This window comes from Phaseolus vulgaris, chromosome 10, assembly GCF_000499845.2.
Source record: "Phaseolus vulgaris cultivar G19833 chromosome 10, P. vulgaris v2.0, whole genome shotgun sequence".
In the NCBI taxonomy this organism is placed as follows: Eukaryota; Viridiplantae; Streptophyta; class Magnoliopsida; order Fabales; family Fabaceae; genus Phaseolus; species Phaseolus vulgaris.
In genome coordinates this window covers 27702513-27724947 of record NC_023750.2, presented here as the reverse complement: position 1 = coordinate 27724947, position 22435 = coordinate 27702513, and the positions used below count along the sequence as shown (strand labels likewise).

At 36.7% G+C, this 22435-nt stretch overlaps 1 protein-coding gene across 3 annotated transcripts; it reads left to right on the top strand.

The window, feature by feature from the left end:
• Nucleotides 1-15774: 15774 nt before the first annotated feature.
• On the top strand, nucleotides 15775-21844 carry LOC137818377 (protein TIC 56, chloroplastic). Of its 3 annotated transcripts, none has more exons than XM_068621768.1 (6): nucleotides 15775-16682; nucleotides 18243-18440; nucleotides 19110-19392; nucleotides 19539-19701; nucleotides 19903-20141; nucleotides 21584-21844. In XM_068621768.1, exons 1-5 carry the CDS (start codon nucleotides 15959-15961, stop codon nucleotides 20122-20124), a joined length of 1590 nt encoding a protein of 529 aa, XP_068477869.1. In that variant the 5' UTR covers nucleotides 15775-15958; the 3' UTR covers nucleotides 20125-20141; nucleotides 21584-21844. The 3 variants fall into 3 exon arrangements, with proteins under 3 accessions (XP_068477869.1, XP_068477866.1, XP_068477868.1); XM_068621765.1 differs by lacking the exon at nucleotides 21584-21844 and adding an exon at nucleotides 21050-21214; XM_068621767.1 differs by lacking the exon at nucleotides 21584-21844 and adding an exon at nucleotides 21033-21214.
• The last annotated feature ends 591 nt before the right edge of the window (nucleotides 21845-22435 follow it).

The following is a 22435-nucleotide window of genomic DNA, read 5'->3' as shown; positions in this document are numbered from 1 at the left end:
TTATTTATTTATTTATATATATATATATAATATGTATAAATATATCTATTTTAATTTTTCCTTTTTTTTAATATCACGTTATTTATTACATATCTTAAAGATGATAACATCTTTTTCTAATATTAAATCATTAGAGCACTACAAACAAATGACCATAGTTCAATTAAAAGGTACAAGAATTATTTTTACATAAATTAAACCTTGTTTTTAAATGTGTTTGGTTGGAATTGAAATAGTGAATCACCAAATTGGATGGACGATGAATGGTTGTTAGATTAAGCTTTTGTATATATGTACTCAAATCAATGTATCTATTCAATTTGAATCATCAATGCTCATTAATAAAAATTGAATAATCAATTATCTGAATACATACTTGGCCATATAGGGTTGTTTAATCACTATCTTCCTTGGTTTAGGATCTTTGTAGGTTCGTTCTCTCTTCTCCTCCAAGCCTTAACTTTTATCATCTGAAATTGAAAGTTATGAGACCACCTGGATAGATAAATGTTAAGCAAGAAGGGTTCATGAAATAGTTTATTCAGAATAAGATAGAATTTTGGGGGACATGATGTTCTACAACAAATGGGTGATAGAGATGAGGGGGGATTGTTAAAAGATAACTCAATAAGTATTGTCTTGAAGAAGCCCACATGAACTTAGAATTTTGGGGGACATGATGTTCTACAACAAATGGGTGATAGAGATGAGGGGGGATTGTTAAAAGATAACTGTCTTGAAGAAGCCCACATGAACTTTATAATTGGCTCATATGTTTTGGTGTCCCATTAAACATGAGTTTCCTATGTTCATAGGAATGAATTTTGATTGGATGAATTCAAATGGATGGAGGAGGATGGTTTCTATGGTGATTCAAATTGAACTTGAAATTCAAAACGATGATGACTTAATTAAGAAGATTTAAGTAAATTTTATGGAATGAAAAAGAGTTATTTATAATAATTTAGAAGAACATTTTTAGTAGCAATTAAGTGGTAGGATGTCAAATAGAGATGTTAAAACCTAGGGAAAATAATATAAAATGACCAAAAATTGGCCCAATGGTGGATTCGTGGAAAAGGAAAGTACAAATGTAGGAATAGGATGCAACAATGTAATGTAATGGAAATTGAAAAGAATGCAACAATGTAATGGAAGCATTTCCTACCTTTGAAAATTATTAATGATGTGCAAATGCAAATTATACTAAAACGAAGGATGGTAAGATCTTTGAAATCGAAAATATGAAAACACATTTTGAATATAAGAATAATGACAAATAAACTTCAATTGAACCAAAATTTAAGGATATTTATGACATTGAAAGATTGGTGGTATTGATGGTGTTTTTGCCGGTTGACTTGCTCGCCTGTTAACTCTGGTGACAAACTCTAGCTTCGTTTGTCTCTTCAAGAATCTGTCTAATCTCTTGTAACTTTGGAACGTAGCTCCGTTGAAACAGAGGGGGTCCTACCAATTGATTGTGTTGAATCAAGTGTGTTCAAAGCTTTGAAGAATACAAATCCTTTGAGTTTGATGGAAGGCTTGATGTGCTTGTTGTTGCTGAGGTGTTTTAGAATAGGATTTGGGGTAGATTATCTGTGTAAATGCACTCTTGATTGAATCCAAAGCTTAAGTATTCTCAAACCTTTTTAATTGAAATTGTTTTTCAAACTAAGTGAAAAACAACTTGTTGTTTTGTCGAAACAACCGATTGTTTTATACTTAGGTGTTTTAAGAAAGGTTGAAAACAATTTTTGGTGGTTGACTTGCTGTCAAACCAAAACAATCGATTGATTCGAGCATTCAACCGATTGTTTGTTTTTAAACCATAACAGAAAACTGTTTTGTGCTTTGACTGAGCTTTAAATAATTTTATAACTGAATGCGCTCCTGTTTTAAATGCTTTGACCAATCTTTTAAAGCAATAAATAGTTTGTTAAGCTTTTGTAACAAACAACAACTAAGATTTAATCATAGAAAAACAGATTTGAGTTTTTCACTGATTTGGTTTTTCAAGAGTTGAAAGATTGCTTTGAGATTGCTTTAATCAAGAGATAGTGGAATAGGATTTTCATCTTGTATTGATTTCAGATCATTCTGTAACAAGTGTAATCCTTCTATACTTTGTGTAAGCTCTGGTGTGATAAGCCAAGAAGTGTTGTGTACTCTTGAGGTTGTCAAGATCAACATTCTTGGTGGTGTATGTGCTGAGCCAAAAGAAGTGTGTGTCTTGAGGGGATCAAGGTCACTTCTTTGGTGGTGTGTGTAAGTAATCTAGGTTTGATTGCTTAGTGGATTCCCCCAGTGGTTTCTGGGAATACTGGATGTAGCTCTTGGTTTAAGAGTGAACTAATATAAACTGTGTGTGCAATCTCTCTATCCCTTAAACTCTTTAATTTCAGTTTGTATATTTTAACTGGTATAAACAACCGATTGTTTCTGCGAAACAACCGATTGTTTTTCTGGTGTTGTACTAAATTGCTTTGTGTTTTTGGCAAACTGAGTTCTTAATCAAGTTTTCTCAAAGGAATTTCATTCTAGACTAAAAAGTTTGTGAAAACCCTCTTTAAACCATTCACCCCCCCCCCCCCTCTAGTTTAAAGCCATACATTCTAACAATTGGCATCAAGAGCTTGGTTCTTGAAATTTATTCAAGTGTGATCCTAAAACTGTTTTTACATAGTTGATAGATTACACTTTGGGGAGGGTGCTTCAATCAACAAACCACCTCTGTTTTGTGGTTTGAACTACCAATTTTGGAAATTCAGAATGAAAATCTTTGTTGAAAATCCCTTGACAAAGGAATTTGGGATGCAATTGAAAATGACCCCTTTGTTCCAAAATTTGAAAAAGATGGATCTTCCATTGAAAAATCTTGGTCTCAATGGACTGATTCTGAAAGCAAGAATGCCAAATTTGATTGCATTGCTAAAATCATAATAACTTCTACCTTGAATTCAGATGAATTTTTCAGGGTCTCTCAATGCAAATCAGCAAAGGAAATGTGGGACACCTTGGAGGTAACTCATGAAGGTACCAATGAGGTGAAAAGAGTCAGAAAGCATACTCTAATCCAAGAGTATGAAATGTTCAGAATGCTCAAGGGTGAGACTATTGTTGAAGTTCAAAGAAGGTTCACTCACATCATCAACAACCTCATGAGCCTTGAGAAAACCTTTGAAAAAGAAGAGCTAAACATCAAGATTCTCAAATGTCTTGATAGATCTTGGCAACCTAAGGTAACTGCTATATCTGAATCAAAAGATCTAACATCATTGAGTATGGCTTCTTTGTTTGGCAAGCTTAGGGAACATGAGTTGAAGATGAATAGACTCAATATTCAAGAAAGTGAAGATAAACATGTGAGAAACATTGCCTTAAAAGCTATCAAGCACAAAAGCAAGCAAGAATCCAGTGATGAAAGTGATAAAGAGAACCTTAGTTTGCTATTTAGAAAGTTTAGCAAATTCTTGAAAAGGAACCGCAACAAAAACATCAACAAAGAAAGGTATGGAAACAAAAAATCCAATGATTTTAATTCCAATAATTATACTTGTTTTGGTTGTGGTGAGCAAGGGCACATAAAGGCAGATTGCCCAAATAAAGAAAGCAAGGAGAAGAAGTCAAGCTACAAAGAAAAGAAGGGAAAGTCAAAAAGGGCCTACATAGCTTGGGATGAGAATGAAGTCTCCTCATCAAGCTCATCATCAAGTGAAAAAGAAAAGACAAACATATGCTTGATTGCAGAAGGAGATGATGAGTCATGTAGCTCAAGTGATGTAAGTTCATGTGCTTCTCTAAATGTTGAAAATTATAGTGAATTGCTTGAAGTTTTTCAAGAAACACATGATGAAGCTAATCGATTGGTTCTTCCAAACAATCGATTAAAAGAGCTTAACAGTTGGCTTGAAAAGAGAGTTAAGGCACTTGAAGAAGAGTTGGAAAAATCAAAAAGTGATTTTGAAAATCTGGAAACTCATTGCAAAAACTCTTCTTGCAAGTGTGACACTCTCATTTGTGAAAATTGTGAAAATCTTGAAAAGAAAGTGCATTATCTTGTTAGTATTGTGGATAAGCTTTCAAAAGGAAAATCCAACTTTGAGAATGTCTTGGCATCTCAAAACCGTGTTTTTGGAAGAGCTGGATTAGGTTTTAATCCACAAAACAAGCAAGATAATTTTTCAAAGAATTTTTCAAAACAGCCAGTAAAACAACCGATTGTTAAGTCGAAACAACCGGTTGTTACATGCTTTTATTGCATGAAGAAAGGCCATTCTGTTAGATTCTGCAAAATAAGGAAATATTTTGTTCCCAGAGGCTTTATGAAATGGATTCCCAAAGATTGTGAGGTTTCAAATGATAAATATAAACCAAATGGACCCACATTTGTAAGGGGACCAAACCTTGTTGCTTGAATTCATGTTTATGCAGGGAATCTAGAAGAACATGAGGCACTGATGAGATTCCAATAGCCACATAGAGAAAGGTTCTTGACCTTCTTAGGAATCAACTTGAGTTGGACAATAGTTAGGCACTTTTTCTTAGAATTGGATCATTGTTCTAAGTCAAGAACTCTCCAAAACTAGCACCAATTTCAAACTCATATGGAAGTTCCAATTATAGTCAAATTGAACCGAACAAAATGGAACAAAAGATAAGCAAACTGAATTAGAAGTGCTGGAAATTAAAATGCACCGAACCAAAACAAAAAAGAATAAGAACAGCTGCTGGAAAATGAAAAATAACCAAACCAAAACTTAAGAACACAAGCTAAACATGAACAATTGAAAGAGTAGGAAGAAAGGAGAAGAGAAAAGCTTATGGAGATGGAAGAGAAGGTGAGTGATCACGCCACTAGAAGGATGGTTGCTCCTAGATGAGTGTACTGCCGCCACTTGAGGACACCATGGATCCTTCAAGATAAGACTAGAGAAGAAGGTTCAAAAGCTCTCCAATGCTCACTCAAAAATTGAGTATAGTTTCTTTACTCTCATTTCAATTCTGAAAAATACAAGGGCTGCACCTTAATTTATAGCCTAAGGTGCTGAAATGTAAGCTACACAAATTCAAAAAACTCCCTCCTAAAAGCTTCTAGAATTGGCGCCTAAAACAATGCATGAGGAAGGTGTGATCCCTTCTCTCACTTTGGCACCTCCTTATTTACTCCTACACCTATCTACTAACACCCCCCCCCTAAAACTCCTAACTAAAGACTAAAAAATGCTTTAACAATAGAGGTTTCTAATGTTTCCCTCTAAGCACCTTCAACAATATTCTTTATTATTTAATACTTGGCCTTGCCCTTCATGAGATGAACTTGGGCTTTGGCCTTCTTGGGCTTGGGCTTTGGGCCTCATCTTTTGCAAAGAATAATAAGAAGAACTTTAAATGTGAGGGCGAATGATCTTGTCCTTCATTATTAAAAGCCTTCTTTATTTGATTCGCATCACTGAGTCATCTCATCAGGTTCTTGGAAGGAAAAGATTAACTTTGAAGTTGAATCAATGTTATGTACCAGTCCAAGGTTCTTAATAGTCAAAAGAGGCTTCTTGATCACAAACAAATGACTCATTGAAGGAACTTCATAAAGGATAAGACCTTCCTTATCTCTATCCATATTTGTTTTTAATTCAAATTCATGCTTAAATATCTCTTGTTAAATGTTCAATTACATCTTCATTGAATCTTATATGCTCATACTTAATAAATCAAAATCTGTTTTACTGTTGCAAAAAAACAACCGATTGTTTTCTCTCTGGTAGCATTGTGAAAGAATGAATTTAATTCTTTTTTAAATTGTGTCTATTGCAGATCTCAATTATGAAAGAATCATGAGTCAATAAAGCTGTATTGAAAGCCTGATCTTGTTCTGGAGGAAGTTACAACATGTCATAAAGGAATATATTCCAAAATCTTGAAAATTTAAGAGCCTTTATGACTAGTCAAAGATCACATGTGATGACCATGTGATTTTCTGTTTTTTCTGACGTTTTCAGTGCAGGTCTTGGTCAACTCTTTTCTCTTTGAAGACTGAAACCCACTAACATCAATTGAATGCAGTTTGGTTATGTTTCTCTTTAAATTCTGGTGCAGCTGTTCTCTCTCACAAGAACAATCAATTGAGCCATCTCTTGCACGGACTTAGGTTTAAAAGAAAACATTTACTTGACCTAGAACCCATACGCACTAAGCGCACCCCTAGGTCCACAAATATCCTTTATTAATCGCCTTGCCTTTGTGTACAAAAAGTTACCTCAATTATACCAAAACGAGTTTACTGTCCAACGGGGGCCCAATCATGTGGCCCATTATACTGGCCCAACTGTCGAGCTGGCCTGCTTGTGCCATGCACCAAGATCCGACCACCGACCATTGAGCCCTGAGCGCTCTGGTCCAATACACAAGCCCCTCAGGCTCGAGCTGAGCTTGCTTTAGCAAAGAGACTATTCGTGTGCTCTGGTGGCTTACGTGTCAATCTCACAATGGGTAGGTGTGGCACAACACACAAAGCGTTTCTGAGGTGATATTTCACCTTACTCAATGGTGGGCGCACAAGTGGCACTCTTATCAACGGTGAAAAAGCATTGTCGCTTGTTATTCCCATATTCGTTTAAGTTAGCGTTCGAAAGCATTCTTGATTCATTTTTTCATTTCCCCTTCACTTGTAACCCTTCGCGCCTCTCTCAGACTCACTACACCTCCTTCACAAACCTAGGAAACCTCCTCACCTTCAACTGCTCCCTGAAACAAGGTACTTTCTTTCACTGAAACCATTACTTTGTGTTTGCATGATGATCTGTTTGGAATATTTGTTTCGATCACACTGCCTAAGCTGGGTCTTTTTCGATTTATTCTTTCCTGCTTATGCTCGTCATTACTTATGCTGGTTATATGGTTTCGTTTGAATCTAAAATGCATATTTGCATGTGGTTTTCTTTGCTTGAATGTGTGTCTGCATTTGTTTGTGTTTGTATTTTCTAGATACTCTTGCAATGGATTACCAAGCTTTATACCCCTGGGCACCCCAGAGTCTATTAGAAGAGGTTTCCACAAACACCTCTCGTGACCAAATAGTGGCACTTAGAAAAGAGAAGTGCCAACATAAGTATCGTTTTGGCAGAGAGAGCGATATAGCCCTTAAGATAATCCCGTGTAGAGAGGATGAGCTTGTTTGTTGCGATGAGTCATCGGACCCTGAGGGTTCTTCTTTGTTATTTTTATGTCATTGTCTTGAAAAATAAATTCTCACCGAGATTAACGTGGCCCCTGCCCAGCTACATCCAAATAACTGGGCATTTGTTTGGGGTTTCTCAATTCTTTGCACACAGTTTGGCCTTTTGCCATCTGTGGAAGTCTTCCTATATTTCTTTGAGACCAAACACCTAGGTTGCCAACTCTGGGTTTCCTTCAATGGGGTGGTTGGGAGAGCATTGTTATCGCTCTTCCAGCAGTCTTACAAAGGTTTAAAAGGCAAATTCCTGAATATACGTTGCAACAAGAAGGACCTCACTCTTCTAGATGGGTTTCCCTTATACTGGACCAAGAAGCCTAACTTCCAGAGTGCTTGGCACCTGGAAGACATGTTTCAACGTGATCAGGAGGTCTGTCACTTCCTTTCCAGCTTAAAGGTGGTTTTTTACACGACCACTCTCATAAGCCCAGAGTTCTCCCAAGGGGACTAAAAGCATATGTTGGTACCTTTCTTTCTTTCACTTAATGATGCTGACTTAATTTATTGTTGATAAATTTCTCTTGTCCTCTTTGCAGACAACATGCTGGCCTGGATCAAAAAGAAGGATCTAGCAGAAAGGGACAAGAAGATGAGGGCAGCTGCCCAAGCGCCCCTAGCCCAGGATCTCAAACTCAAAGTTGTTGGCATCGTAGCTCCAACCCTTACTGAAGACGACGAGGAAACCTATTCTGGGCCAGTCTTTAAAAGGAGAAGGAAGACAACAGATGCCCCTTCCAAGCTCTCCACCTCAGACGAACGTGCTCCCTTTCACCATGCTCCTTAGCCAAGCCCATCCCCACCACGCGACTTGGTAATGGTGTAGGAAGAAGAGGGCATGAGCATCTAGGAAGAAGGACTATGCAACCAAAGCTTGGACGCTCCCTCTTTTCTCAAGAAGGCCCTCCTACCCAACAAGGCCAAGGAGAAGCTGATGGGCCTCGAGGAGGATCGCTTCTGGGGCAAACAAGTTGCCTGGTCGTCTCCAAGCTGAAGGAGTGGAGAGGGTCAGCTGAGAAGAAGTCCCATGAGGTTGTTGAGCCCCTTCCATAAGTAGGAAACCTCAAGCAAGAAACGTCGAAGCTTCATGAGGAACTCCAACAGTCAAGACAGTTACAACAAGAAGCCAAGGCCCTCCTGACTAAGAAGTCCAAGGATGCCTTGGGCTTATATGAAGAGAAAGCAAAACTCTTGGCTAAGATGGAGAGGCTCAAAGAGAAACTGGCACAAAAATATTAGGAGTTAGCCAAGGAGAAGGAAGCCTTCACCAATGACGCTGCTAACTCATACCCGGTGGGCTTTGAAGACGTCGTTGCACAAGCCTTAAGAATTTATCCTAAGATGGACTTCTCTCGGCTTGGCCCGAGCAAAACTATGGTAGACGGGCAGCTCGTGGAAGAGTAGTACTCTTTGTGTAGCTTACCACATTTTGTAGCACTTTGAACAATTTAACTTATTAACCACTCTTATTTATGTATGCTAGTTATAGCCTTCGTTCTGCTTATCTAGCTTTTTATCTTTGGCAAACTTGTGTTATTCATGCTTACCAAAACGTAATTAGCATAAACTTAACACCTATGGGTAAGATACCAATTCACACTTATGCTAATCCATTTAAGCTAAAAGGACAACAAACTTAAAACTTCCATTAATCACCACAAATCACCATGCTTTGGAAATCTAACATTGGGATGATCCATACTCTCGGCTGCAAAGAACCTTTTGATTCGCATAAGTGCTCTTCAGCTGCTTGAATAAAGGGCACATACTTTGATTTTGCTAAACAGGGACTTTGTTACTCAAAGATTCGCGTCTGATCTCCTCTCCCAGGTCAAGGATAACTTGTTCACAATCATGACACGTCTGTCTAGACCGTTGGCTTACGCACCTAATCAATCCCTTGGCTTAGAACATCTAACTTGAGTGTTGGCTTACACACCAAGTTAACAATTATCTTTGTTTAGAGCATCTGACGTGGGTGTTAGTTCACACATCAGGTTGTCCCTTAACCTTTACCTTTCCCTAGAGTTTCTGACTTGGGTATTGGCTTACGCGCCAAGTCAACTCCTCATTAACTTCGCTCGCTTAGAGTATCTGACTTGGGTGTTGACTTACACACCAATCCAACTCTTCCACTATTTCCTTTGTTTAGAGTATCTGACTCAGGTGTTGGCCTACACACCAAGTCAACTCTTCAACAATTTCCTTTGTTTTAGAGTATTTGACTCGGGTGTTGGCTTACACACCAAGTCAACTCTTCCATGATTTCCCTTGTTCAGAGAATCTAACTCGAGTGTTGGTTTACACACCGAGTTAACTTCTAAACAATTTTCTTTTTGGAGTATTGCCACCCTATAGGGTGCTCAAACTCGGATGACTAGGGCTGAGGTAGGCCGTCTTACCTACTCTCAGCGAACAAATCTTAAGTTACAATTACTCAGGATTCAGGGTGTCTAAACTCAAAATCTTACCGAGAAAAGGTTTCCCCATCTGAATTACACAACTTCTAAGCACCTAGACTTGGGATCTTACCAAGGAAATAGGTCATCTCGTCTAATCATTACGTAATTAGTTATGCACACCTGGTGCTTACTCGAATAATCTTACCGGTAAGTCACCTTATCGTGTGCTAACAAGAAAATAATTCTAATGCATCATCATTCAAGAACAATTTTCATTGGGTGACCTCATTAAAAAACCATCATAAGGGAAAAAGAGTGTCCCCTTTTGATACAAACCAAGTAGCCATGAAGATGACCAAGGAAGCAAAAGACAAAGCACATGGCGAACAGTTATCTCAACAAACAATTCAAGACCCCATCAAGGATCTCATAGACCCGACCAGAGGAGATGGGCATAAACCAGAGCACCAACTGTTCTTCCTTTTGGTCTTCTTAAGAGATAGAATATGTTGTAAATAATTTTGGGCTCACTTTAGGGGTCCAAATAGCAAAGATAGGCTAGAATAAGGTACCTTTAGCATAATAGGGGTGTAGTTAGCATTTTAGTTTATTCCTAGCCTTTTAGGAAGGGATTTTGACCTAGCTTCTAGAAGGACAACCCTAGGGTGCAAGTTTGACTTAGTCAAACCTTAAGTGATGTGAGTTGATTTTTAGATGTTTTCATTTAGGTGACACTTTACTTTAAGATTGAGATTTTAGGAGTTAATGGTGATGACCTTAGGAAAATTCCCACTGGACACTAACTTAACCAAGTGGTTAAGTAGGTGTGAAGGTGCATTTCACAAAGGCAAAGATAAAATGACATTGTATGGTGCCATGTATGCAATTGCCGAAGTAAAGAAGAAAACTAGGAAACGTTTATCGAAAGGAAACATGAAGGAAATGGAAGAAGAAACTTATGGAAATGGTGGTAGGTGGTCACGCCACTTCATGGGTGAAAACCACCAAGATAAGTGTTAGGCCGCCACTTGAGAGTTCCATTCTCATCAAGATAAGACCAAAAGGAAGAGAAGACAATACTCACTCAAGCTCTCACAATATTTGTGCAGAGTAACTTTTCTATTCAATTTCAACATGTAAAATACAATGTGGAAGGCCTCCTATTTATAGGTGAATGAGCCTTGGAGAAAAAGAAGCAAGGGTAGGGTGGGAAACACTAAAAAAAGGGCAGCCTTAGGGTTTGACTAAGTCAAACCCGCACCTTAGGCTTGTCTTTCTAGAAACTAGGTCAAATTTCATTCCTAAAGGGCTAGGAACAAGCTAAAATGATACCTACACCCCTTATTATGCTAAAGGAACCTTATTCTATCCTATCTTTTCTATTTGAACCTCTAAAGAGAGCCCAAATTATTTACAACATATTTGTATCTTATAAGAAGACCAAAAGGAAGAATAGTATGTGTGCTAGTTTATGGCCAGCTTCTCTGGTGAGGTCCATGTGATCCTTGGTGGGGTCTTGAATTGTTTACTGAGATGACTGTTCACCATATGCTTTGTCTTTTGCTTCCTTGGTCATCTTCGTAGCTACTTGGGTTGTATCATGCCCCCCAAGTTCGAGAGAATTCGACCTCGAATTCAAAACTTCTGTAGATAACATAGTTAGTTTGTTCACATATAAAATAATGCAAGGATTGGGATGTGAACTCAACTTATGTTCCTTAAGTGTTGGGAGTGCATAAGATGGGGTTCTATATACATACCAAGTTTGAAAAGAATGTTTGGGAATGACAAATCTTTTTTATGAAAATCCTCTTAAAAGGTGGAAACCTTTAGGAGGTGTTTGAAAATCATCCCTAAAATTCTTTAAGAAAGTTGGTAACTAGATAGAAACCTTTGGTAATGAAAAAGAGAAGGAAAAAGTATACCGTGAAGGCGCAATTATTTTTGTGAGGTCTAACAAGATGAGACCCTTTTTACTTTCCTCGGCTTTTTCATTTTCTCTTTTTGTTTTTATTTGTATTTGTTCTTTAGTTGCCAACTTGGTGCTTTTAGTTGGACAGTTGGCAGCGATGTGCCCAAAACCTAAACTTTTAAAACATTTTATATTGGGGGTTTTTGGTTGGTGACTTAGTAGTAGAAGTAGAAAGGTGGTCTTTATAAACCTTTTGGTGAGTAGTGATTTCTTTTGAAAAATGGGAAGGAGAAGTTTTTGTAGAAATGTTGTTTGCATCCTTCCCGAAAGATTTGTAGAAACCATCATTAGGGGTATTTTTGAAAGTTGTTTTCTTTGAAATTTGTGATCCCACCTTGATGACTAGGTGAGCCAACTTCTTTAAAGAGGAATACTCATTTACTTCTACAACATCTCAAATTTCTCTCCTTAAACCACTCACAAACCGAATTATCTTTGACTTATCACTATTAGGCATATAAATGTTAGTCAAAGTTGTTTCTAAGTCTTCAAAATATTCCTTTACCGCCCTAGGTCCTTGATGAAGCCGTTGGAGTTTCAACAAGTGTTCCTTCCTATGAGGAGGAACAAACTGCGTGCACATACATTCTTTCAAATCGTACCAAGAGACCACGGTTGGCCTCTTGTTTAGTCTAATGTCCAATACAGTTTGTTGCCCCCATTGTGTGGCATAGTCTAAAAAAACTAGGGAAGCTAACCTAACCTTTTTGTCCTCGGTGACCTTATACACATTAAAGAGTTTTTCAACTTTAGCTTCACATTCTAAATACAAAGTAGGGTCATTGTACCCATTAAAACTAGGTAACTTTACAAAATTAAAAGAATCTTGTGGTTGTTGTTGGTGTTGATGGTGCCGGTTTGCAAAATTGTGCACTCGCCAATCATGTTATTGATTCCCATAGTACATGGAATGTCTAGTTGATCTTGGCGGTTCCCATCTTCTTTCTTGAGTTTTCCTCGCTTGAGCTTCTTCTAGTCTTTGCAATCTTTACGCTAGTTGGCTTATTTCCTCGTCTTTGTGAACCATTCGCTTCTAGATCTCCACAGTTCTCCCAAAGCGAATGGTCCACAAAGACGAGGAAATAAGCCAACTAGCAAAAAGATTGCAAAGACTAGAAGAAGCTCAAGCAAGGCAAACTCAAGAAAGAAGACGAGAGTCGACAACAACAACTAGACATTCCATGGACTATGGGAGTCAAGAACATGATTGGCAAGTGCACAATTTTGCAAATCGGCACCATCAACACCAACAACAATCACAACATTCCTTTAATTTTGTAAAGTTACATTGTTTTAGTGGGCACAATGACCCTACTTTGTATTTAGAATGGGAAGTTAAAGTTGAAAAACTCTTTAATGTGTATAAGGTCACCGAGGACCAAAAGGTTAGGTTAACTTCCCTAGTTTGTTTAGACTATGTCATACAATGGTGGCAACAAACTGTATTGGACATTGGGCTAAACAAGAGGTCAATTGTGGTCTCTTGGTATGATTTGAAAGAATATATGTGCACGCGGTTTGTTCCTCCTCATAAGAAGGAACACTTGTTGAAGCTCCAACGACTTCATCAAGAACCTAGGACGGTAAAGGAATATTTTGAAGAGTTAGAAACAACTTTGACTAAATTTAATATGCTTAATGAGTCAAAGATAACTCAGTTTGTGAGTGGTTTGAGGAGAGAAATTCAAGATGTTGTAGAAATATACGAGTATTCTTCCTTAAAGAAGTTGGTTCACATAGCCATCAAGGTGGAATCACAAATTTCAAAGAAAACAATTTTCAAAAATACTCCTAATGATGGTTTCTACAAATCTTTCGGGAAGGGTGCAAACAACATTTCTACAAAAACTTTTCCTTCCTATTTTTCAAAAGACATCACTTCTCACCAAAAAGTTTCTAAACACAATCCTTTTACCTCTACCCCTAAGTCACCCACCAAAACTTCAAGCACAAAATGTTTTAAATGTTTAGGTTTTGGGCACATAGCTGAGGTTCAAGCACCAAAACTTCAATCATGCGTTCAAGTACAACCTCTCACAAAATCCAGTTTTCCAGGAGATTAGAATATTAAAACAATTGTATATAGAATTGAAAAAAAAATCAAAAAATTTATTGATCAAAACCTTAGAACTCAATGGGGAATTACAAAGGAATTAACCAAAAGGATTCCATGCGAAGGCAAAAATAAAGAATTACAAAGTAAAGCATAAACTAAGAAAACCCTGTGAAGCTTTTTTTTTTCTCCTTGAATCTTGAGTCTTTTTATAGATTTTTCTGCTCCAAGGGATTTGGGAAAATATTTTGGTTTAAATTTTACTAACAGTTTCTCAGTTTCTAACTTTCCAAAATTCTTGTATTTTACAGAATATTTGCTTCCAATTATGTTTTTGAGATATTGTAGATTTTATTTTCTCATTCTTCTCCTCAAATTTGTTTCCTATTTTAATTCAAAGAAGCAACTTAGACTTTTGCATAGGCCCATTCACAAAGATAGACACTTCATTCAGACCATGTACTCTAAAAACACAAAATTAACAAAAATAATAGTTAGGGTCAAAATAAACCAATTATATGATTATTAATTAAAACAATGAATTTATTTATTATTATAATCCAATTCTATGAATAAAGCTAGTAAGTGTGAATAAAATTATACTCATCAACATATTTTACATTATACATTCTGAAATATATATAAAATGATATGTTCTAACACATCTTTTAGATTTCAAATTATACATTTTAAAATATATATATGTAAGTCACTTAATACACAATTATTTTTTTAATACAAAATTTATTTATTTTTGAATAATAACAATATTGACATAAAGTAAACACATGACATGTTTGTCATAAATGAGAATATCTCATATATTAATGACTAAAAGTTATTGTACACTGTAGTTTTTAATTTAAAAAATAAAAAATCTAAATACATAACAAAACTAAAATGTGAACATGTAAATGGTCTCTTCATCTATCATGCCATGGGTTAGGTGCAATGCACTTTAGGTTTCATCCCATGTTGGAGTACCTTTTGACACATGTTCACAGTCGATCATGTGTTGTAGGATGTCGACGATCCTCTTGAATATACCCTGCATTCTGAAATGACATTAGACACTTAAAATATGAAAACAAGTAACCATGGTAAAATAGGAATAGATACAAAACAAGATAAATTACTCAGCGGACAAGCATGGTCGTGTTGTGATGTCAGTCGTGTCTTACCATCATTTGAACTATGTGACTGACGATGTGACAATATAGACAATCAATCTTTGTCCACCCTATGAAATACGTATGGGGTGTGACACTGATTTGAACTAGTCATGTATCTGACTACGCTAATGGATGTGAAGCCAATCACACCAGTAATAAGGTGGTTGGCAAATTGCAACCATTAGTCTTTCATAATAGTCATCAAACCTCCTTCAAATGGCAGGAGAGGTCAAGGAACCGTTTGCTCATACCCAAACTGCTGTAGAACACGCTTTAGCAAACGACGATGTGAACATACCTAGTTGGATGTGTCCTGACAACATGGACATCACCTAAAATGACCTACTAAGATGATGGTTCTCACAAGAAGTTCAGATTACCCATCATGGGTAACACCATCTATTTGGACGTGCACAACGGTAATTGTGCATATATGACATTTGACCCAAGAGAAAACCTCTTGATATGTGGAAGTCATATAGCTCATTCTCATCTCTCATAAATGCTCATATATTCACGTTTGTCCCATTATGAACAAAACATTATTTATATATTTAACTAAAAATAAAATCTAAGTTGTCCAAGTTAGTATATTTAACTGTAAAATTATGACAACCACCCAATTGTTTTGTTTAGTAAAAGCAAACATCTCCCAACTGATCATACATGTGGATGAGTGCAACAACTCTCCATACATACCCACCACACATCCTTATATTAATGTATAATGTCAAGTATAATGTGTTAAGGAATTCATAAATACTATCTTAAATGCACACTCTAAAGTACAAATGCCTTAAAAAAATTAGGAGGTCAATGGTATTCTGGCATGATCTCATACGACAACACACGAAATGAAGGTGCACCGGCGGAGGAAGAGAATGACGTGGGGAGAAAGGAAAGTAGGGTTGGTTTATAAATGAATAGGGTATTTTTGCCACTTCACCCCAAATGGGGGGTCCAGGTTTAAAAGACGAGGGTGTAGAATGAAGAGGCCAATCTATTGACGTTGAATTGGGTCCGTTTTCTTTATCCTCTCCTGAATTCAACACAAACAAACACTGCTCACACTTCACTTCAAACTATACCATCATCCTTCATTCATACCTTCATTTTCCTTTTCCTCCAATGGCTTCTATAAACTTCAATCCCTTCGGGGGAAACTGGTTCTCCAAACCCCCCAACCCTCTCTCTCTCCCCTCCTTTCCCAACAATGCCTTCAACCTCGCCGACGCACCCTCCCTCCACCCCAACTTCGCAGCCATCTCCCTCCCCAATCCCTTCCGCCGCAAGCCCAAGGAAAAGCCCGCCGAGCCTTCCGAGCCCGGCCACTTCGAGCTCTTGGCCCGCCAGGCCCTTTGGGAGGCCCAGACTCTCCCGGACCACCGCCACACCCCGGAGGTCGACAAAATCCTCGCTGAGAACGACGCCGCCTTCGGCTCCGACGACTCCGTCTTTGAGAAGCGCGAGGACGCCACGGAGGAGGAAATTCGGGAGAACGCGGAGGTCGTTGAGATGATGCGCAGCAGCCCCGTGGTGCAGTTCCTGGCGCGCGCCGAAGAGATTCTCGACAAGATGAACGAGTATGAGCTGAAGGAGAACGAAAAACCCTACCACGATGAGGATTGGGATTTGTGGAAGGAGGTTCCCAATATTATTGGGCTAGACGGACGGCCAATGCCCCGGAAGGCCCAGAAGACCCGCAAAGAGGCCGACGACAAGTTTTGGGACTTCGCCAGACAGTTCTTTTTCGGGCTTTGGAACTTCAGACAGCGGCCCTACCCTCCCGGGAAACCCATCGACGCGGCCCAGTCCATTGGATATAAGAACCTTGAGAGGCGCTACTATGACTGTGAGTTGCATCCAATTTTCTTTTTCAATCCTACTTATTTGCTTGTTTACTATGTTTCTGGGGTTGTCCTTTCAGGTGAGATGCAACATATTTTCACAACTTTTTTATAACAACTTACGACAGAAAATGGCATCATTCAAAATTTATATTTAGTTAACACATAAGCAAATGTGTAATTTTTTTTTTTAATTTGCGAAAGAAACTTACTTTATTTGTTTCACATACTACATGAGGTTGAAGTTATTTCGGATGGGACATATTACTTCTTTTTTTAAACATATACAACAACACGTTGTGATGTTTTTTACAAACATTTAAGGGGAGATAGTGTAATGTACAAGAGATATCAATCTAATGTCCTTAAAACAATTGAGGAGTTTTTGGTAGGTCCGAAGAAGGAGGGACGGGTGGAACCATGGAATGTGTAAGAATTATAATTAATTACTCTCAGGTTTTGATTATGTATAAACAAAAAAACTAGTGTACCTCAGTTCCTGAAAGTTACTCGCTGTGTATGAGAGGGTCATTTTATGAGAGGGTCATTTTATGCAGAGGTTGTTTTCTCGATGGATTCAAATTCATGAACAAATGCTCACCTAGACAACTTTTCTGCATAACGTAATATTATTATTATATTATTTTAGTGATATTTTAAGCAGTTATAACACAAGTTAATATCACATATTCAGTAGAGATATGACTAATGTAGTTCTTATAAGTCTTGGATGTCTACCTTGTATGTCAATTTTGTGAAATTGAGTTAACGGGTAAGGTTAAGTTTTAACATGTATCATAATCTATCTTTGGTCGTTATTTGGCCTTTTGTATCTTTAGATGTTTGTTAGTTGTGATCTGTGAGGGAATGCTGTTTCACATTAGAGATATAACTAATGTTTTCTTTATAAGTTTTGTGATATTGAATTAGGTCTTGGGTTCAAATTCTAACCTTACCTTATGAAGTGAAATTGATTACATGGATCATGCAATATCATTAAACTTAGTGAAAGCTAAATTCTCAAGAATATTATACAGCATGAAGCGATATTTTGGACATAATTGAAAGGATTATGCTAATGTGTCAAAATTTAGAAAAGAAGATAACCTACACGTTGCAAAGAAGTATATGTCAAATGTTATGAATGTAACCTAGCATATCAATAGCCTATCAAATTAAGAGAACATTTTGATCTTGAATTTTTCTCTTCTAAAGTAAGGGTAAAGTAAATTATCGTAGTCATTGAACAGCATACAAGAAAACGTGTTCAGATTCTATAAGGTCTTGGATTTGACTCTAGGTGAAATATGTGCTGGAATATTTGTGTTGAAATATTTAATATACATTGTTGATGTGGGTTAATTGGTATGAATTGATAACCTTGATAAAAATATATTGATTCTTGTTCATGATCCCTCGTAGGCATTTATCAATTTTGGTGCTCTAATGCTTGGTTGTGAAACAAGTATCAAACTCTAGATGTAAAATATTCCATTAATTGATGTAATTGCCCATTGTTTTACTTTTGGTTGTATGATGTTATTTCCTTTTTCTAAACGATGTAGTTATCATGAGGAGTGGTGGATGGTACTATAAGGATCGGCTGGGTCGCACAAGAGGCCCGTTAGAGTTGATTACACTTAAAAGTGCATGGGGTGCTGGGATTATTGATAAGAACACTTTCATTTGGGGAGAGGATATGGATGAATGGGCACCCATTCACATGATTTACGGAATGGAGCGTGCAATTGCCACTTGGGAAGGTCTGTTGAGCTCCATATTTTTTCGTTCTCTAATATACTCTTTATTGTTTAGATTTGAGCAGAGTCTATGACAGAAATTGTAAACTTAAAATATTTACGTCTTTTGACCATTTTGGCATCATTCTTTATGATGATTGATGAATATACAGAGTTAAAAAGTAGAGAGTATAGCATATATAAGCATTTGAGCATTTGTTTTTGTATGAGCCTACGAGGTGGCAAGATATAAGACTAATGGACCAGTTACCATTTACAATCAAATGTTGGACCTATATGGTATTTGGCTCTGCTCTACAGATCAGTGGTGGTTTTTTTTTCTTAGTTTCAAACCGTTAGGGAAATTTTTAAGATGGGTGAAATTGTTCTTGGTAATTTTCCAAATTTGTGGTCCCTCAGTTGAATCAGTCAGAGGGAGAATACTAGGCTATCTGGAACTGTTTTGAACATGTTCTCACAATGCCCTAAAATTGGAATATTACATTATCCAGTTTTCGACACAAATCTTGATGACTGTCTCTTCAACTTCTTGACAAAAACTGTGGAACTAAAATAATATTAAATGCAATTTTAGGTTGTCTTGGTGTTTTGTTTTTGGCTTGGGGATTGTTTCTGCTGGCCCCTATGCGTTAGTATTTGATAAAACTAATTCTTGGTTGGGCAACTTTTTAGTTAGACTTGCTGCTTCAGCAACAGCATTGCTTCACAAACTACAAAAGGGTATACCACCTTGGGTTCCTTTGAAGGGATTTGAAAAGAAGACTTATAAGCAACTTCAAGAAGAGGCTGTAGAAAGCAAGAGACGTGATTTAGCAGTATTGGAAGCTAATGATGGTCTTTGGCCTGGAGTTAAAATTCCAAGTTATGCCCTATTTCTTTGGGCTAGTGGCTCTGAAATGACCACTATATTGGAACAGGATCACATGCCCAACAAATACATTCCCAAACATGTTAGGTATGCACATTCTGAGACTGTTACCAGAATAGCACTGAATTGTGATTGCTACAACATTCAGTAATATGTTATGGTTTCTAACACTTGCCCTTCCTCCTCCCCCCTCTTATTTTCTTTGGGTTGGGGTGGATTACTATGTGAGGCAGAAAGAGGTTGGCTGAAATCATTCCAGGGTTGAGGCCATGGGAAGTTCTGAGCTTAGAACAAGCGATGGATCGAATAACTTTTAATGGGGAATGGTACCGTGAGCCACTTGGTTCCTACACCACTGGTCCCCCCTACCTGCAGCACTGGAATGAAGATGTTATGGTATACCTTTTCATCAAACATTATGGATTCATTATTCTCTAATTTGATATTATTTTAAAACAGGAATAAAATGACATTTTACTAGAATAAGTGCGTTAATATTTATGTTTTTTTTATAAACATGACAACTTCAATTTTAAAAAAATAACCTCCGCCCCATCGCTCCAAAACTGAATTTTAATTTTCTTTGATTGTTTGCAGGACCTGTATAAGATATTTGAGGATCTTAATTCTGAGCTGTACGAACACATGGAGAATTCAATTGCTGGCTGGGATAAAATTGTTGAGAAGGTCAAGGAGGATTTTTTGGCGAGAACTAACAAACTGTTGGAGCAGAAAGACAAAGAGAAAAGAGAAGAACGCAAGAAAGCTGGGTTGCCCGAGTATTTGTGGCCTGAAAAACCATTTAAACCTTCTACATGATTTCTGCAGATCGTATGGTAAGTCTCCTTTGTGACTGAGTCTTAAAATTTTAGTTAAAGTTATTTATTTTGAACCTGCCAATTTGACATAGTTAACAAAACACATGTTGACTAAAAACGGAATTTTTTGAGGGGGGGGGGGGGGGGGGGGGAGAGTAAGATTAATTTTCCACCAGTTATTTGACTTTTGATTGACATAATTAAGTGTGTATATATATATATATATACACTATTGGTTAAATTTAGGACAAAATTCAGATGCATTACTACAGGAATTTTTGTATTATTTGTAAAAGGTTCCATTAAATGTCAGTATTCTATGCAATAAAAGATTTCATTTTATGTCAATAATATGCATGATAAAGGACTCCTTTTAATGTCAATAATATGCATGGTAAAGGATTTAGTTAAACGCCAATAATTTGTATAATCGAGTATTTCATAAAATTAGTGTGCATATGAATTGTCTGTTTTTCTTCTACAAAAATCATGAGCCGAGTTTATTAAATAAGGAGTGAAATCTATAATTTTGTGATTTTTAATAGGTTTTAGCATATAGTAAAGAGTGTGCTAAAAAATGTGTTGCTAGCAATTGTTAACACTCAATTGGTTATTAACACGAGGGCATGCATTACGAGCGTTGCCTTTGAGAAGTTCAATATACCTGGCTGTTTATTCATGTGCATTTTGTATGGAATAAAATTTTTAAAAAATATATCTCAAGTTTTCAATCTAGATAATGATGTCTTTTTGAAAAGGAATCTAGATAATGGACACAAATAAATCTGGTTGGTTCTTCTTTTGTTGCACATTGCGGTCTACTAATAAAAAGTTGACATCGTGGATTAAAATTTTTATTTATTTTTATTTTTTCATACTTTTAGATTCATTAGAACACTATTGCAACAGGATCTTTTTCATTACAGGGTAAGACTTTTAGATGGTGAGAAGTGCGCTGAGATTGGTATCGTGTAGTAGGGCAATCTGGGACTGGCTACAACAATTTTTGTCTCTCTTGGAGAACATCACTATTGTTAAATATTGGCATATATATTAGTGAATAATGAGTAAAAATATTCCTTAGCTTCTTATGTTCTTTTTTTCGGAGGTGCGTGATCTCTAATCAGACTTCTTTCAACCCCAACCTTTGAACAGTTTGATTGATGGGGTGTTTAGATCCGCGTTGGGCATCAAATTCACATTTAAAAACATGAAAATCTTGCAATGATCCTGCGTAGCATTACGAATACTGTGGCTTTTTATACACACTATTACCTTTCCACTCTGAAACAAACTTACCAACTGTGTTGAAGATACGTGTCAAGATTTGCAAAATGACGCAGGAACAATTATTTTTTGCTTGAAAGTAGATGTACGTTTATTATCAATAATCATTTTTAATAGTTTATATATAAGTGATTAGAAGGTTACTAGTTTTTATGATATATTTTTTCTCTCAGTTCGTACTTATAGGTATTATAGTGAAGAATGACTTCGAGGAGACTTGAAATAGGATGCCCCTACATGCGGATGAAGAGATTTATAGGGAGAGGAATAGGGTCTCTTTGTTTCTACAAATATACTCTTTCCAAGTAAAGATTTGAGACTATATCACTTATTTGTATCTGTGGTTTTGGTCAGAAGAGAAGAAAGTAAATATTTTTTTCTCTACAAATGAAGAGAAGTTAATGGAAAGCAAGTTTAAAAGTGTTCTTTTTCAATTTTATCCTTTTTTTTCATCCACGTGGACATAGTACTTCTTTTCATTAGCAAAAAAATTGATTTCATTATAAAATATAGTTATTAAATAAATTTAATTAATAAAATCATTTTAATAAAATAAAATATTAATAATTACTAAATTAATAATAAAATAAAATTTTAATAAAAATATATAGTTATTTATAATAAAAAAATTATATAATAATAATAATAATAATAATAATAATAATAATAATAATAATAATTATGAATATTGTATCGACCAGTCCTTAGTCACCGACTCCGGTGACAGACCTCAGATATTACACACCGGTGCCTGATACTACAGATGGGCCTTGTAAGGTGGGTTCTAGATACACATATCAGGGTGTTGGTCAGTCTTCGGACATCGGTACCATAGACATCGATGTAAGGAATCGACATCGGACCTCGCCAGTAGAGGGAAAGGTCGGATGTCGGTGGTCTGAACCATTGTATTGGGCCACGTGAGTTGGGTCTCAGAATTATTCTAGTTACCGGTTAAAACATCAGACATGAGAGGAAGCCCTAAAACACGAGGGATTCATGCAAGTGGTGTGTATAGCGCATTC

Bases quoted from the DNA above. Each gene is read 5' to 3' on its own strand.
- LOC137818377 (XM_068621768.1), top strand. From the start codon at position 15,959: ATGGCTTCTATAAACTTCAATCCCTTCGGGGGAAACTGGTTCTCCAAA. The intron at 16,683-18,242 runs GTGAGTTGCATC...TAAACGATGTAG, and splicing joins TGAGAGGCGCTACTATGACT to TTATCATGAGGAGTGGTGGA. The intron at 18,441-19,109 runs GTCTGTTGAGCT...GCAACTTTTTAG, and splicing joins TGCAATTGCCACTTGGGAAG to TTAGACTTGCTGCTTCAGCA.